This window comes from Oreochromis aureus, linkage group 12 (genome assembly GCF_013358895.1).
Source record: "Oreochromis aureus strain Israel breed Guangdong linkage group 12, ZZ_aureus, whole genome shotgun sequence".
Classification (NCBI taxonomy): domain Eukaryota; kingdom Metazoa; phylum Chordata; class Actinopteri; order Cichliformes; family Cichlidae; genus Oreochromis; species Oreochromis aureus.
The window spans coordinates 25,480,140-25,498,035 of NC_052953.1; the positions used below are offsets into that span (position 1 = coordinate 25,480,140).

At 39.9% G+C, this 17,896-nt stretch overlaps 2 protein-coding genes and 1 long non-coding RNA gene across 3 annotated transcripts; 2 read left to right on the forward strand and 1 right to left on the reverse strand.

The window, feature by feature from the left end:
- The first annotated feature begins 3,718 nt into the window (after positions 1-3,718).
- Positions 3,719-9,119, forward strand: tgoln2 (trans-golgi network protein 2). The gene is made up of 4 exons (XM_031744443.2): positions 3,719-3,951; positions 5,712-6,457; positions 7,016-7,099; positions 7,185-9,119. Exons 1-4 carry the CDS (start codon positions 3,888-3,890, stop codon positions 7,188-7,190), a joined length of 900 nt encoding a protein of 299 aa, XP_031600303.1. The 5' UTR covers positions 3,719-3,887; the 3' UTR covers positions 7,191-9,119.
- Positions 7,281-11,138, reverse strand: zgc:153044 (uncharacterized protein LOC751678 homolog). The gene is made up of 2 exons (XM_031744458.2): positions 9,837-11,138; positions 7,281-7,306 (listed from the first exon to the last, which is right to left on the reverse strand). The coding sequence occupies exon 1, from the start codon at positions 11,004-11,006 to the stop codon at positions 10,461-10,463; it is 546 nt and encodes a 181-aa protein (XP_031600318.1). The 5' UTR covers positions 11,007-11,138; the 3' UTR covers positions 7,281-7,306; positions 9,837-10,460.
- A 2,001-nt stretch (positions 11,139-13,139) lies between these two features.
- On the forward strand, positions 13,140-17,436 carry LOC116323946. The gene is made up of 3 exons (XR_004199738.2): positions 13,140-13,604; positions 14,092-14,588; positions 15,129-17,436. It is a non-coding gene; the product is annotated as an uncharacterized LOC116323946 (long non-coding RNA).
- The last annotated feature ends 460 nt before the right edge of the window (positions 17,437-17,896 follow it).

Here is a 17,896-nt window from a genome sequence, read left to right on the forward strand (position 1 = left end):
GAAACAAAAAACACACTTTTACTTTAGCCAAAACCTGATTAATGTTAGTATGAAGTTTAAGTCTTAGTACTGGCCAATAATTGCAACCCCCTTCTCCCCCCCAACCCCTCCTTTTTTTTTTTTTTAAATTCACGAGTGTGTGCCCCTTCTTTGACATGTTAAATAAACATTTGAAATTGTTTCTTAAAAGAAATATCTCAAGTCTGTCTTTTCACTGCTGTTTCTGGTCGTTTAACAAGAAGAAATTGCTTTAACAAGGTGATGTGGTTTGGATTAGCGTTCCTATAAAAAGTGACCACAGGGCATGACACTGTAGGTGTAGAAAATCACATTTAAAGACAAGTATGATTTTATCAGGGCTGCATTTAAACTGGACGGGGCAGCCAAACAAAAAACAAACACAGCTGTCATTTTTTTATTCCTGCATTATCCATCAGTGCTAACGTGACAACGTCTTCAGCAAAACCCTCCTGACGGTGGCAAAGACTTTAATGTTTAATAAAGCAGAATTAGGCTAACCACAGTGGAAAATGAGTGTCTGAGCCAGGGTAATGGAAATTTCAAGCCCGGTATAGACGCAGATAAAAAAATAATAGACATCTGCTCATTCTTGGAATGTGGCATCCCTCAACAATGACAAAAAAAAAAAAAAAGCAGGTCACCCCTCCATCCCGATGCACCGTACCCTACTCGGGCTCCCCTTTTTTCCTTTTGCACTTTTGCTGCATCTTTATTCACCGTTTGGCACGCTGCTTAGGCTTTAATTAACTCAGAGGTAATGGGATGGAGCCCTTGGGACCTCATTAGGCATTTCAATTAGTGAAAAAATACACAAGGTAGGTTACAGTTTTTGGTGGCTTTGGAGATGAGTAGTAGTGCCAGGGATGGACCAATTATGTGGGAGCAGAGGGGGGGAGGCCGGCCAGGACGAGATCACTTGCAACCCCTCTATCCACCAATTTAACTTAAGCAAGGGAGCTGGGAAATGTTACTTTTTCACATGCATTTACATATAAAGAAGACTTAACGATAACACAGAGAACGATCTGTCTGTCTTAGCCGATCTTCTACATTCAGATGAAACATAAATAATCAATGACATTGTCAGAGAGGCATCATCCATTTGCCGCCAGCAAAAAAAAAAAAGTGGTCTGTGTCATATATATTTTTAAAATTCACTTTAAACGTTGTAAAACTGCAGACCGGCGGGACTGAGGATGCGTTTCTGTTTGGGGCCCTATATAGTCGAGGCACCAAACTGTCAAGTGTGCCCTGCTCTGTTTTAAGCAATCATTAGGCACAATAAGTCTTTGCTTGTTTGCCGTTCTATCTTACATCATTCCAGACACAAACCGCTCGTGCTCTGATGCCACGGCTGCCTGCTCTGAGCCACCTCACCAATCCATCAGTGAAATTACAGGTAATGAGTTGTCAAAACAGTCAGCAAATCTGTCTCCTCGAGGCCATGCATCCAGCCCGGCGTTCAATTCTCCAAAGACAGTACCCCTATTATGAAGCCCAGTCGCTAAGTGAATAAGTTCAAATGTGCAGGTAAATGCATTTCCATACCCGTGCCTGCTTATTATTATTATTTTTTTAAATGTTAAATAGATCTTGCTATATTGAAAGAAATATTTTTATTTAATCACACTATCCACTTGAAACCAAACAGAAGCTATCTTGCAGTCAGCATGTAACACACGGCTGTTTATCTCGAGTAACGTGTCTGGATGCTGCTCTGCTCAACATCTGCCATGTAAAGCACGAGGTCAGATTTAATACATGTTAATTTTTGCTCATTAAATTCCTCCAATCTCTTGCCAAGGTTCCTTTTTTGGGCCTTCCTTTGATCTTAAATTTATTCCAGGTTAACCGTTTGATACTTGCGTAATGCTGCCTCTAGATCTCTTATCTGAGAAGTCACTTAAACTGTGAGCTGCAGCACATTTAAGGCAAGGCCAGTGTTTGTGCCATTTTTTGTTCAGCATAATCAGGAAAAAAAAGTTGATCCTATATCTGCCATTGACTCTGTGACCTTATATTCCTACTAATTACAGGATGCTTCACATGCGGTTTCCCAAAGTGATATTAATTGATTGTTTCTGTAGCATTCACTGAGCTGAGCAAGCCTCAGCTGGCTCCTTTGTGAAGACAGGTATGGCTGGCTGTGAGCTTAAGAACCTCCGTAATGTATTATTCATACCCATTTGACCTTAAAGATGGAAATGCAAATGGGTGTCAAGAATGAGAGGGATCATCGGACTTTTCAAATGTCAAATAGCCTGCCACAATTAAGACAAATTCATTACAAGAGCCTGCAGGTCTCCTGCACCCAACTGAGATGTAAAACACCTCTAATTAACATTTAGATCATTATCTCTGAAACTGCTGAACATGTTCAGCTCCAAGGCCAGCGATATTGGTATTGTCATGATAAAAGTGGCTTTGTTTTGTGGTGTTTTATGTTGGCCATTCCTTACTGGAAGAAATGTTTTTCCATACCCTTTAAGTTTGGTTTAATGTAACAAAGCAAAGTTAACCTACATAGATAATGGCACAAGTGTTTTTTTTTTTTTTTTAAATTGCACTACATGCCAATACTGCCATCTGCTGATAAGGTGAAATGACACGCGTGAAGGAAAAATATCAACAATGCCTACACTTAACCCGTGGGTGGCAGTATAACACAAATGAAACCCCCATCTCTTCTTCTATGGTGGATAAAAGACATTGAGCGTAATAAACACAACTTTTTTTCATGAGGTCAAATACGTGTGCCCTAAATGTGTGTAATTTTAGTGGTTTCCACATAGCTTTTAAATTAAACTAAGTCGTGTAAAGACAGAGCTGTAATGTAGAGGAAACCGGGGGGCGGGAGGATTTTTCTTTTCTCTGTTTAAACAATTGTGATACACATGACTGGGCGCAGGACATGAAAAACTGTCCCTTAACCTATAGTGACACATCTTTATCATAACTTGAGCACCAAAGATATTATAATTGATAAAAAAAAGCTAAAAGTAAATAAATTAATAAATATAAAATAACTGTATCTTGTATGGTAACCACTGTTAGCCACAGGTCCTGTGGAGCCTTTCCTTACAGAGTTTGCACGTTATCTCCATCCTGGTACTTCGGCTTCCCCTAACAGTCTAAAGACATGCACCCACCCAACCTGCGACCCTGAACTCGATAAGTGAAAGAAAATAGACGGATTAACTTAAAAAAAGGGAGAGAAATACAGATTAGTGTTAGTGTTTGTTAATATGGCTTTCCAACAAAAGAAGCAAGGTGAGGTATTAGTGCATATATTTAATGACACTGAGAGGTTTTTCTATTGTAACACCTCATCTGAACGTGTCAAATCTCGCCCCACAACTACCCCACCCCCGCAAAAACAAACAAACAAACAAACAAACCCAACTTAAACAAGCAAATCCACTTTGGTAGTGAACTGAGACAAAATAAAAATAAATCATAATATTGAATCAAAAAAAAAAAATACTAAAGTATAATGATTTCGTGCCGTATACTACCATAGATGGGCTCTAGAGATTCAGCGGTGTCACAGGCTGGGCGGGGCAGCTGAAATGATAAAACTGCACAATAAGAAGGACGTGAAAGTAATGAAACCACAATCGCCACGCTTTCTCCGTCAGCACTTCCTTATTATAAAAGCATGTAGCCTCTAGGTGGCACTAAACTTCACTCACGCATTTACAATCGCAGAAGAAGAGAAAGACCAGCTTGTACACGGAAGCAGGGACATGTCAAACCTGTCGGCCTGCGTTTGTCAACGCGGATTGCGTCGTGAGCTCTGAGGAGACGCAGTTGAAATTAGACGGATTCGGGTCGCGTTTCTTTGCCGTGTGGACACAGCCGACACGATGAGGACGGTTTTGCTGCTGCTCACGACATCTGCAATATTCCTGTGTTTCATCTCCATCGGAGGTGAGTAGAGTTGTGTTTTTGCGTTTGTTATTTAGCTTTAGGCCTGCGTTGGTCGAGCAATTATGGATTTCCCCACAATCCCTGATGTAAAGATGATAGGCGATATATGTCAAAACAGTCCTTTTTTTTAAATGGAGAAAGGAGAATAGACTGATTTACACCACTGCAGAAATAAATAAATAAAATGAGTAATAAAAACTCGGCCACGTTAAAGTGTTGACATTTTTTAAAACTGTAAATTTTAATGTTTTATTTGATGAAGCTATTTTTTAATTTTGTTTTTGATTGGGGTGGATGGTGGCGATTGCATAATAGGTGCTATTGATTCTGTTTAGTTTTTCATTTGAGCTATTTCTGTTATTTTAATAGTCTTGACTATTTCCTCATCCTCCTTTAGCAGTGGATCCGGTTTAACAGGTTGGCTCATTCTCGGTGCTACAGGATATAGTTCCGCTTCTTAAGAGCTTGGGAGGGATTGCGCTCATCCAGTCTCCTTTTCCTTCGCCGCTTCACTTTTGCGATATAATTAACTTATTGTGATCTCTTGCAGGGGAATGTGTACTTGTGCTATACTCTACTATACACACCTGTGCATAATCATAATATTCCCTGTCTTTACAGTGAATATAGCAAAATATGGATTCACATACGAGGTTTTCACCGTAATCTGGCATAATTCCTCCCAACTGGAGGCAAACTGACACAGGCGATATATCCATACCAATATTTGGTGATGTTTAAAACCCCCGACAATATTCGGATATATTGGCCAATATATATAGTTTATTTTTCAGACACATGAAACTTAAAGAGATTTCCCTGACATTTATTATGCACTTATTTGTTTACTTGCCTGGCATTGCTTGTTGATTGTGTGGTACCTGTTGTCAACAGGGAAGTTGTAGACTGCCCTTTAGTTGGCAAACTATGCAACATTAAGACTCATAACACGATTAAAGGGTGTTTCTACCTTTTTCTTCTTTACTTTCTTTAATCAACCTTTATAACAGGATAGGTGAAGTGCCAGTATCAGCTGATAATATCGACCCACCAATAAATCAGTTGGTCTCTACTACATACATTTTCAAACCTGCTGGATAAAACTGTGGACACTGTTGGATCATTTTTTCCGTAGCATAATGTTAAGAAAATTACTCATGAGTTATAACTTATTATACAGATCTACATTCTTTAGGTAAAAAAAAATCTCAGCATTATTTATCTATTAAACATGGTCTGCACCACTGATCCATACAAGTCATATGACCAAATACTAATGGCATATACTGTTCACTCTGCTGATTATTGGCCCAGTTGAAAATCAGGATGATAAAAAATACTGGATTCCTAGTGCGTGTTGCTTATTTTTTTGTGTTTTTGTATGGTTTATGTGTGAAACTATTAACTGCAAAGAAATTACTACGACTGTTTTAAGGAATATGCACATAGCCCTAGTTGATTTTGTAGTCAACCTAACAAATTAATGAGGTCAGCTGACATATTGTAGCCCACTGACCTTTTGCTTTGCATGGTGGGTAATCCAGCCTTGATAACTGGTGTATTAGTCCTATAGTAGTAGGTCTACGCAGTATGTCACATATGTAAGCAAATGCACTCAGTCAGTGGTCACTGTCACAGTCTAGTGAGGATAAGTAGTGAGGATCAACAAGCAGATGTGCATGTAATAAATAATTAATTCAAAATCCCAGTTAACACATTTAACATTCAATTAATACTGAGTCTCTTGGTTTTTTATTCAGCACAGGGTGAAGTCTCCCAAAATGTGAACGACCCACCAGTAAATGGTAAAAATGGAACAGATCAACCTCAGTCAAGCGAGTCTGGTAACCATACCGGAAAGGCGGATAACGTATCAAAACATGAAGAGTCACCCAGCTCACCTAAGAAGGGTGTGAATCCAACATCTGAACAGTCCAAGGCAGTCGAGAAAAATCCGGACAGCGCAGGAGATGAAACGGATAAACAGAGTCAAACTGAAAATCAACAGGAGGATGGAAATGATCAGCACGATGGAAAACAGGATTCTGGTCTGCAAACTCAAGGGAAAGACCAGGTGCCCATACAGACAGATGTGCAAGCCAACCCAACGGAGCCTGAAACCAAACACGAAGAAGAAAGTCCACAAGACAAAGCTCCTACAGAAAACAGTTCTAAAAAAAAGCCAATCAGCAGCACATCGACGGGGAAACCTAAAGCTAAAGTGAGCACCACGGTGAAAATCCAAGAAGAAGATTTAGATGAGGAGGAGAATGATGAAGGGCTTGGTGACGATCATACAGATGGCGATGAGGAATCACCAGACCTTGCTAATGGCGAAGAGGAAGGAAAGGATGGTGGGGAGCAGACTAAAAAAAAAGAGGTGAAAGTTCCATCCAACACATCCAAAATGATGGAAAACGGCGAAAGCAGCCATTTCTTTGCCTACCTCGTTTCCGCAGCTGTGCTGGTGGCAGTGCTCTACATCACTTACCACAACAAGCGCAAGGTACTTTTGCTGTTAGACCGGTTTGATGTCCCAAGTCTTGTACCCCTCCCCAAACACACACACACACACACACACACACACACACACACACACACACACACACACACACACACACACACACACACACACACACACACACACACACACACACACACACAGAAACACAGAAATACACACACTTTTTTAAAATTGACTTTAAATATTGACTCTGGTGTTTAAACTAACATAACAGCCTAAAATATATTTAACACCTGTGGTTGCCTTTTGAGGCGCAGGTCCATTTCCTGTGTAGAACACACACAACAATTCAGTTGAGAGTTGTGTCAATTTCTTCACTGAGCTTAAGGAAAGAAACACATTTCCCAGCTGTTCTGGTTTAATGCTGAAAACCACTTTTACATTAGCTAAAGCTTTTTTTTTTTTTTTTACCTAGTTGTCCATTCATGTGTAGCACACTCAGTTCTAACATTTGCTGGCTTAGCTATCCTTATTTTGAAAATCAGACTTCTTACAGCAGTCCAAACCAGTCTTGCCTAATCTTTTTTTTTTCGCCGCCAGATAATCGCCTTTGTTTTGGAAGGAAAGCGATCCAGAGCCGCGCGTCGACCTAAGGCCACAGAATACCAAAAACTGGAACAGCAGGTGAGTGGCTTGTATAAAGAAATAAATTTCTCTGCGGGTCTTTTCAAGAAATGTTGTAACTTTTCAATTCTTTCTTTTCTTTCAGATTTGATCTCAAGCCAGCTGTTGGCTGTTTGAAATGAAGGAACGCAGATACCGGTGTTCGATATATTACTGAAGTACTCTGGGTTACACCTCGGGTTAAATGGACATTCTTCTATTTTGGACCTTTTTAGATGTTTATTGCATGACTATGCAGGTGACACGATTTGCCTTATTGAGAGAATGGGGGGGAATGCATTGAAGGTAAAATAGGCATGCTGTTTTTGCACTCGCGTCATTATTTCACTTGTAGTTTGGCCTGACAAAGGTCCTTGCTCAGGATGTTGAAGTAGCAAATTCCAGCCTTACTCCTAAATAAGCCATCTGAATCTTTGTAAAATGTCTTTTAGATTTAAAAAATACATCAAGATTTCATTAAGATGTAAAAGTGTCATATTGGAGGTCAGCCTCTGCAGTGTAGGCCCTGTGAATGTAGCAACAACCGTAATCCAGAAGGAGGTAATGGCTTAAATATACCCATGGAAGAAAGAAAAGTCACTGCTCTCATATCTGCATGCTAAATACAGCCACAGCCTGGCACAAATATTGGAAAGCACATCTTTGCTTTCAAGGTGGAATGTAGAATCAATGAGGACTACAACGTTAGATTGTGGTGATTGTTTAAACAGTGTTTTATAGCAGTTTCCCAAATATAACTTCATTACCAGACTTGTTATTAAAGGCTGCTCCTTGTTAATAACTGTTCTACCTACACTAAATCACCCTACGTGGGCAGCAGCTCATTGATTCACCTGTACAATATTACAGAGTAAATGTTTGCGATAAACTGATTACAGAACAGAAACTGACATTTGAAAATTAAAAAAGACACTTTGATGGTTAATTTAAAAAAAAAATAAATAAAACCATCTTACTTTTTTTTTTTTTTGTAAGACTTTCTAAGCGGATGTTCACGTGAACTTTTTCCATTTATTCAACACTACATAAGTGCACGATTAGTGATGCGCTGCTTAACACTGAAATCCATATTTATTGACGCTAAGCTGGCTGTAGGTTTCTGTTGGATGCAGATATGAAAGTACTGTCAATGCTGTGATGCAAACTTGTGGCATAAAGGGAGCAACCGTATGATGGCCGACTACTCCTTTTTAAAAATTGAGACTTGTCTTAGGTTTGCTGGGTGCGCGTGTTAATCTCTTATTTCAGACAGTATGTCGAGACGACCAGTCTTTTTCAAAGCGGTGTTTAAAACTATCCATCATGTCTGTGGTTTAGAAGAATATTTTTACGTTGTACCACTTGATGTGTGTCTCGGGGATGACCACTTAAATATAAAGATTTCACATTTCCTCTGTAACAGATGTGTGTTTATGTTTAAAAGAAATGACAGACTTGTGCCAAGTTGTGAATGAGTTTTACTGTGATCCGTGGCGTCGCTCTGATATTGTACCCGTTTTCCTCAGTTTCCTCGCTGTTTGTTACAGGTGGCGGGCATGTTTTCTTTTGGCTCAAGGAATCCCATATTATGGTATGAAAATGTATATTTTTATCAAAGAATCCACAGAAATTATTGTAATTCTTTTTTTAGTGAAGCACCGTAATTGGCTAGAAAACATCATGGCCATCTAGACTTTATTTCTCTGTTGTAAGGAGTGACTGTCCATTAAAAAAGAAAATAAAAAAACAAGAAAAAGCTTTTTTTGTTCATTAGGGTGAGAGGGGAGCCAGCTCAGTTGTGTGCTTATTGGAAAATAAACGCTTTTTTCTACCGTCTTGTCTCAGTTGAGTCGGACTTGTTAACAGCCTTCAGTGTCACAGCTCTTATTTTGACTTTGTGCCTATCATAGGTAGAAGAGAGAGTAAAAAGTATCAAAGCATTAATGTTAAAAATAGTTCAGTTAGCAGCGCTGTGAATGCAGGACTTTAACTTTTATCTAAATGTACAATTGATCCACATAAAAAGTATACAAAGAGTTTACTGGAGTTTCTGGACATTTTTAAAAGCAAAAATGGTCATTGAGTGTTGAATCAGAGCTTCCCACCTGAGCCCTCAGAATCAGCTGATTTTTTTTTTCATGCATAAACTTTCTATATTATTATTATTATTATTATTATTATGATGATGAAAATTCATAGTTATAAGGTCTCAAAATACATAATCTGATATCTGACATGAGTTTCCCAGCACTTTTAATCCCTCATAACTTTTACATACATGAGATGGCAACATTAAACTTTCAGGGTTGAAAAATGTATTCAAGCTCAGATTCAAGACCACAACCAAACTAATTTCAAATCCGTGTTGCACTCTAAAGCCAAAATATTTTTATTATTACAGTGACGCAGAATAACAGAAACAAGAACCGACAACCTGGATGTTTGTGTGATGACTCACTAACAAAACAAGTACAATGTGTAAACTTTGAGCGGTTACATCACCATGTGGTTCTGGTGTTTTGTCAAATTTCGACATGAAAGGGCTCATTTGTACCTACATTTTGATACTATGATCCTCTTCCAGCAATGATTCCTTATGACTCAAGAGAATTTCGTCATTCAGGTGGTGCTAGCTGAGGTGAATGTAAAATTGATATGGCTGCTATTTTTCTTCAAAAATATTTATATCATTATTATTATTATTATGTTAAAAAATGTTTACCTTGATTAAACAACCTAAAATTATTAAACTTTGTACCTTTTTAGATGTTTATTGCATGACTATGCAGATGACACTATTTGCCTTATTGAAGGATTTGGTTGATTTTATGTGGAACGACTCAATGAGAATGGCAATCACTCGTTTATTTTGTTGTATTTTATAAGCTTTGAATCCTTTATAACATCCTGCAATTTTTCAGATAAATGTTGTGGTATAAAAAGTGCACATTGATCTGAAAGACAGTGGAGCAGTATTTAGTCAAATTGAGTAGAAGCCTAATACAAGCCTGTCTTTAGAGCTCCCATTCATGACAAACATGTTTTGGTAAATCTCACTCCTCCTGGATGTTTGAGCATTTTGCAGATTGATGGTGGGTTCATATCTGCAAGTGGTTCCTGAGCTCACCAAAAATCTCACATAATCAAGCACGAGGTGGCTAAATGCGCCATGGAAAAACCACAGCAGGCAAAAATTATACAGTAGCTCACTGTTACTCTGCACCACTGCCCATTATTATGAGAGCCCGGAGGGAACGCATTCACTTTTTATGCTTCCTTTCATGGCTGCACAGGATTTTACAGTTAGGGCCAGCACACTGCAGATCATTGTGAAATAATGTCCCACTTTCCCACCACACACAAAAAAGCGTGCTTCCATCCCTCATAGTGGCATCATATTCCTGGCCTCCTCTTCATAAATGTCAGGTATCTCTCCCATGGATGAGGACACCATGCGGACAGAGTTGCAACCACGAAGCTCCCCCTCATACTGGATGAGCTGTTTCCAGAACCCGTTATTGGGTCTCACGACAGGGCGACAGGTCCTGACCCAGCCGTGGGCCTCTAGGAGGCTCACGCCGCGGTGCTTCATTAGGTAAGCCATGCACAGGGCTCCGGAGCGGCTCACCCCGGCGTTGCAGTGCACCAGCGTGCGGCCGCTGCTCTCCGCTGTAACCTGGATTTTATCCGCCACCTCGTCAAAGTGATCGCTGAGTCGAGACCCCGGGGTGTCAGAGACCGGGATGTGGATGTACTCCACCCCTGGAAGGGGCGAGTCGCTGCTCTTTCTCTCAGTGACGTTGATGATGCAGGTTATCCCGCAGCCAGTCACCTGGCGGGGATCACCGGCCGCTCGGGCATTACTCAGGTAAAGACAGTCGGTGACTCGGCACAGACCCGAGAGAGCCGACGGAGCTGGCTGATGCATGGATAACGTCACATTCAGCGATGCTTCACAGTTTGTTCATACAAATCGAGCCAGCGCGCGCACGGCTAGGGCAGCGAGGTACATGCAGTGGTACGGCGACTCAGGAAGGCCAAACATCTGTGAGCGCGCAAGCTGGCGCCTCCATCTGGATGGGGGTTTTATCAGGTAGATAGCATGGGCGTATTAATGAAATGTAAATACCCTTTCTTAGTGACGTACTAGGCAGCTTTATACTGACAGCTATGCAGTGGGATCACAATTCAAATAACCTACACTGTGAAAACAAACAAACAAACGTTAAACATCCCAGTTTTAATGAATCATCAACATTATGATCATCATGTTAATGACTTTTAAAAGAAATCAAGATTCGCTGTGTGGCGTCAGTAATTGAACCCAAAGTGCAGGACTGGGAACACATAACATAAAAATGAAAAAACAGCTTTATTGCTACGCTCCAACAAAAGCACAAAGATAAGCAGGCACACAGGACACAGCTCAGAGAGAGGACTGAGACGACATATACTCACAAAGGATAACGAGGGTACAAGCAACAGGTAGGAGGACAGCTGAAACTAATAACAGATAATAAGTGTGTGGGAGTAGAATCAAAGCGAAAGCACACGACGAGAGACTATCAAAATAAGACAGGAAATAACCAGCACCGAGACCAGGACTGAGCCAGGAATTTGACAAAGAGATAGAAGATAAACGCAGAGACAAGAATGGGAATGCAAAATGGAGATTAATAAAGCTTTCATCAACTAAAGCAATCGGGGAACTAAAGGCACAGAAAACAACTGGACTTTAAGTTTCGTAAAGATGTTTCCTCTCATCCAAGAGCTTCTTCACTCAAATGGTGCAAAGTCCTGGGTATTTAAAAGAAGCTTCTTGGATGAAAGATGAAACATCTTCACGAAAGTCCAGTGAGTTTTTCCCCCCCAGCTCCTTGGCCTACCATGACCTCAAAAACGGAGATATACAGAATAGAAAACAGGCTCATAATCCCCCCCAAAAAGCAAACATGAAAACTCAAAATGTAAAAATAATGGTAATTTTAAGTTTATTTAAATGTTGAAGTGTTTGGTAACTGGGGAGACCGACTGCTGTAGTTTTGAAAGCAACTCATTCTTGTTTCTTGTCAGGTCTCTCAGACTAATCTTCCTCCTCAGTAAGTGGAATGCAGCCCAGTTGAACTGAGATCAGCTGATTAACTCAGCCAGTCAAGAATGTTCCAGGTCCTGATCCAGAAAAGCAGCATTTTATTTAGTTGGCAGTAAAATCAAGAGTAAAAGCCAGTGTCCCACTTCCACTGGCAGCCCAGGAGGTTCAACCCCTGGCAGAACCACATTCTTTGGGTCAGGACCCCCCCCCCCTCCCAAAAAGTTCCTCTTTCTAAAGCTTTTCTCTTTGACAGACACTATTTGTTTCATCAGTTTATCACTTCACTGGTTTTCTTATTATTATTGTTTTATTGAAACTTTTCATTTCTGTTTCTGAGAATTATCGGAGGTTAACAGCTGGTGTCGGATGCTCTTTTATGCTCATGATTGATGACACGCAGCCTAATGTTGTTCTTTTTCTGCTTATCCATGAGATTTTTATAACTTGTTTCCAGTTTTCCTGTTGATTTGCTGTGAAATAATTAAGCCCTTTATCAATTATACCTGAAAATTAAGGCTAATCTGAGTAATGTGAGCTCTTTTGTTCATGAATTAAAATCACGATAACAGCTAGATGTCTGAAAAAGTATTTAGTTGGCAAATGTCCATTTTTTAAGAGCTTTCAATATTTGCTGGGATTCACTCGTAGACTTGGCATTTTCAGTCGAGTACCCGTTACTTGAAATTGAATGTGTTGAATCACAGCACTGAGAAGATAAGAAATATTGTTCAAACACCAATTTGGATGAGTGAATGCAAAGCAGGCAGAAGAAGAGGTGTGAGATTATGTGTACGTGTAGAAAGCAGCTAACAATGAAGAAACATCAACCACTGGTTATGTTACAGTAAGCACAATCACAGCACGTCACTGTAGTGTGCCTTGATTTGAGGTGGTTGCATGCAGGCCTTGTTGGTGGTGCCTGCAGGCAGTCCTCTCGTTGCCCGGGAAACACAGATGGTGGATGAAGGGGGCGCATACAAAAGACCATAAACCTGTGGCAGCAGCTGGAGACCGAGACCAGCGATTAATTCAGGTCTGCGCGCTGAGTGAAAGAAGTTACTGTTCTCATTAATACCCTCGGCTCATGTTCTTTGTCCCGAGGCTTCCGACTCCACTTTATCCTGTTTTCCGTGGACTGGACTCCCGTCAGTGCGCAGCTGTTGTTGGCACTCCCACATCTGCTTCTCTCCGCTCGGCAGCCATATAGAGAAGACGCACAGCCGCGGTTCGTGTTAGTAGCGTGCTGCGACTCGATCCAACCAGCCTTTCAGTGCGGGCGTAATCACTGCGCACACACACGACGCCTGTTTTACCGTCTGATCGGCTTGCAGTCAGCCTGGTAGAGGAAGACGAAGAAAGCAGAAAAAAGGCGAAGAAGGAGCGATCTTTTCTTATCGTTTGGTGACAGGTGGATGTGGATCCCGGAGATTACTGGTAGGAAAAAAAAAGAGATAATTTATCATTTTATAATTTCCAATTATTCTGGTCTTCCGTTGCGTTCAACTTTTACCCCCTCTATCTCACCCAATCCTTTAATAAGATCTATGTTTTTAGGTAAACACTGACTCCTTTAATCCCTCCAAGTGAGGGCCTAGATTATAGAGAATATGTCTTGTAGGTTGTAGGGTGGTATGCTCATTTATCATAGACTATGAAAAAAAATCTTGTAGTTATTTTTAATCTCAATACATCTCTCAATAAAGCAGGATACAACATACCCTATACGTCTTTAATCTGCAGAGAACAAGCTGTAGTTATTATTTTTGCAGTGATTTGCCAAGAGCAATGTCAAATAGTCCCAGCCTTAACTTTGATCTTCTAATATTAGATTCACATCTAATATGAAGCATATATGAAGTATATATGAAGTATATACATAGTATACATGTCCATCTGACTCAGTATGGGTTTTGCCTTTTAGGTACTCCCTGTGGATTCATCCACAGCGCTGCAGACAGAGACACACAGGACGCTGGGAGGATCCAGAAGGGAACCAACAACAGGACAGGTTATGTGTACAGACTGGATTGTCGTCATTATCATTTCTAGGGAGGTTAATTTTCAGGCCACATGGAAATTTAATAGCATTACTCAGTCATTTAGATAACTGATATTACTGATGCCTATCCTAAGTGACTCATATGTTTTTACAGTGGGTGTTTTTCAGTCCACCGTGTCTGAGACTAAATATAAAGCAGTAAAAAGAAACAAAAAAAAAAAGATGAAAGAACAACCAGTACCTGGGGGATCTTGTGAGGACAGTTGGGTTGTGTCCCACTTTTTTCTGCTGCTTTGTGTTGTGTGCTCTTCTCCAGTTACACCGATGGAAAAAGCAGATTGTTGGGGGGGCTTGACAGGACTTCATTGTGCTCCCGGTGGCTTCGCTCCATTGCCCTCTACTGTGCTGCGTATGGACTGGTACAGGATCTATCCACAGATTTATACCAATGACTTTTTTTCCTCCACATTCACTTTTATGCTGTACACAGTGACTTCTTATATAAGTGCCGATGAATATAAAATGCAGAGCCAGTTTTTTATGGACTCAGTCATGCTTTTGTGTGAGTGTGTGTCCTTGTGTGTTTGTGTTGAGCCTCTATGCTGGCACAGAGGACAGATAAATGAAGACCAGCTAGAACGTGGGAGATCAGTTACGTGCTTAATCACTGACATTTAATATTATTATTATTATTATGCTTGCTTTATGGTACTTTTCTCACGATTATGGTTAAGAAGTGAGATAAACCACAAATTGGATCATGTGACCAAATCGTATTAGCATAATCTGCCCCTTTGGTGATTTTATTCAAGATTTTTGTAGAAAAGGAAATATTTGTCAATATTTTTCAAACCAGTACAAAAATATATCTTTGTAATCATGCCATCACTCACTATATCCACATTATTTTATACTACACTATACCATCCTAATTCCCTTTATTGTGATTTGTCTTGCAGTGACGACCACATGGTGCCATTTTCCCTGCCCTGTACCTTCAGAAGAGAGAATCCGTGTTCCAGTGTTTTCCTACTGAGAGATGACTTCTGCTTTTGCAAATCAGTGCAAACAGTATTTCACTTGTTGCTTCGTAGTCAACATCAGTGTGCTCAGATTTAGCAGGGAGCTTTTTCATGGGTGTTGTGCAGAATAATTTGCTGCAGTGCGATTTTTTTTTTGTAAGTAATAAGCACATCCTGGCCCGTTCTCTGACTTTATTTTGCTGGTCAAAAACACTGATTCTGTAGCCATTGACCATCACTCATGCATTTTTCCTTTAGCTGCCACGTGCAGTGACCCATACTCTTTCTAACCCTCTCACGGTTTCTTCCTGTATAAGATACTTCACTCAAAGCGAGCAGCGTTTCAGCGAGACTTTTTTGTGTCTTTTCATAGCTGGAGTTTATCTATGCCAGATTTGTGCAAAGCTCTGATATTTGAAAAAAAAGCTGCTAAAGTGTGTGAAAATGACAAGTTCCCAATGTGCAATTCACACAGTATGTTTTTGTTTGTGCGGAAACCTCTAAAGTGGATCACACTTGTGTGTGTGTGCGTGTTATGGGGGTGTGTACGTGAGTGCACGTGTTTCTTTGCATGTACCCTATACGTATGTCTGCATGTGTCTCTTATCAGTCAGATGAAATGTATTTGTAACGGGCCTTAAGCTAAAAGCTGCTTTACTGTGATTTTTGTTTTCACAGCTGCTCAATCAATAACAGGCCTATATTCTTTTAGCCACTGGATGTACCAGATAAGGGATAAAACAACATTTACAAATGGTTCTTAGCATTTGTTACAACCTCACTGAAGTAGCAGTTATTATACTGATTTAGATCACAAGGATGCCATTGGAAATTAATGGTCTGTAGTTTTCTAAACGATGCCCGCTGGCAATAATTAAGTTGTCCCGATGCCTACAGTCCTATCATTTCACACTGAAGCCAATTACAGCAAATGCTAATAATTATGTGTAAATAGATTTTTACCCACATCTGGGTTGTACTAACAGTATCTCACTAATATCTAACAGTACTAATATATGTGCTAACAGTTGGAGGATTACTAACCTGTATTGAGAATGCTGTTGGCTGGCATTTCTAACCCTAACTTGACTAACCCTCTGCTTTCTGCCCGCAGTCTGCAGCGCATATACTCCCTTTGCATGATCTTGCATCCCTTCTTTTAGAAGTTTAGATAAATCGTTAAAGTCGGGAAAAACGTTGCACTGAGCATGTCGAGAAGGCTTTCGGGACTTGGAAAGGAAAAAAAAGTGATTAAGCTCAAGGTGAAAAGACAAGCGGGAACAGCTGCTGACATCAAACTGGGTTGACCGCACACTTATGAGCAACCGACGCAAAACCGATTGCGATCAGATTCAGAGAGGTCAGTCTTTACGTTTGTACGTGCTCTGTGCGGTCAACCTGCAGGTGAGTGCCTGGCTTGTTGTCAGCTCGGGCGGTGCTGTCAGACAGAAGCTGAGCACACCTCAGTACTAACTCCTGATTGGTGCTGATACTAACAGTCCTGATCCTGTAAATGTCCATCTTACTAATGTCTTTGTTTGCTGTTCTTTACTAAACTTTGAGTAAATCAAAGCATGTCCAGCAATACCACTGGACAGACCTACTATGAACAACAGTCATCAACATTCATCAAAACAATTCACTAACCCAAAAGAAGAGTGTTGAACAGCTCTCTACAAACTAACAAACTAACCTACTAATGAACACATAACCTAACAAAAACTAACTAGAATCAATAACTTTCTGCTCAAAATTGTTGAAGCGCCCCAGAATTGAGGAGATGCGTCACTTACTAACAGAGTGAAATTCAACAACGTGCTTGAATGTGTGTGAGAGGGAGAGAGAAGAGCGAGTGTGTGTTTGCACAAGAGGTGTATTTGTGTGGAAATGCAAAATATGTTGCAAACTGGCTGTGAGCACTGCGAAAACCTCCAAATACTCTTGCAGCCTGAATCTAATCCTTGAACCTCTCAGTTTATGTATTATGTGAAAGCAGCATGTTAATGAATGTTTACACTGACATAAATCATGTTTTGAAAAGAACAAAACAAGAAAGCAATACAAGCAAAATGTCCATAAGAACAACAGGAGGTCTAAGAAAATGTGTTAATAAAGTTTAAAAATAATACTTTGATAGTGATGGTATTGTTTACTGTTTCATGAACAATTTCTGAATATTTTTTGTAAAGTTGTAACTTTTGTTTCTAAAACTTTGTATCCAGGTAATAAAATTTTTTGCAACATAGCGTTTCGTCATAAGGCTGTGGCCCCGTGTTTCCTGTCCTGTTTCAGTCACAGACGGCGTGGAGTTAGTTTTAAGCAACAAGCGCAGATCAGAAATGACACTCAAGGTTACTCATTGCTTTAAAATGTGAAGGCAAGGGCCATCAGAACACAACTGGTATTGTATCTTATCAGCTCCAATTCAATATGAAATACTATGTATAAACCATAAAGTAGACAATATTGCATCAAAAATAATGAAAATAATATTGCTAGTCATTTGTAACATTATTTATTATTAATTCACAATCAGCAATAAATATATATGCATAATATATGTATATGTGCATGTATATTCTGTAAATACATACATAAACAATATTAGCAATGAGTATAGAAAAAATGACCAGATTGCTTCATATTTTGCATAAAGTAAATAACTAGTTCATTTTGTTGGGAGCTGAAGGAGTGTTAGTGTAACG

What these genes read in the sequence shown, in the direction of transcription:
- tgoln2 (XM_031744443.2), top strand. Translation starts at nt 3,888, where the DNA reads ATGAGGACGGTTTTGCTGCTGCTCACGACATCTGCAATATTCCTGTGT. An exon ending in GTGTTTCATCTCCATCGGAG is followed by an intron (nt 3,952 to 5,711) that starts GTGAGTAGAGTT and finishes TTTTTTATTCAG; the next exon opens with CACAGGGTGAAGTCTCCCAA. An exon ending in CTTACCACAACAAGCGCAAG is followed by an intron (nt 6,458 to 7,015) that starts GTACTTTTGCTG and finishes TTTCGCCGCCAG; the next exon opens with ATAATCGCCTTTGTTTTGGA.
- zgc:153044 (XM_031744458.2), bottom strand. Translation starts at nt 11,006, where the DNA reads ATGCATCAGCCAGCTCCGTCGGCTCTCTCGGGTCTGTGCCGAGTCACC.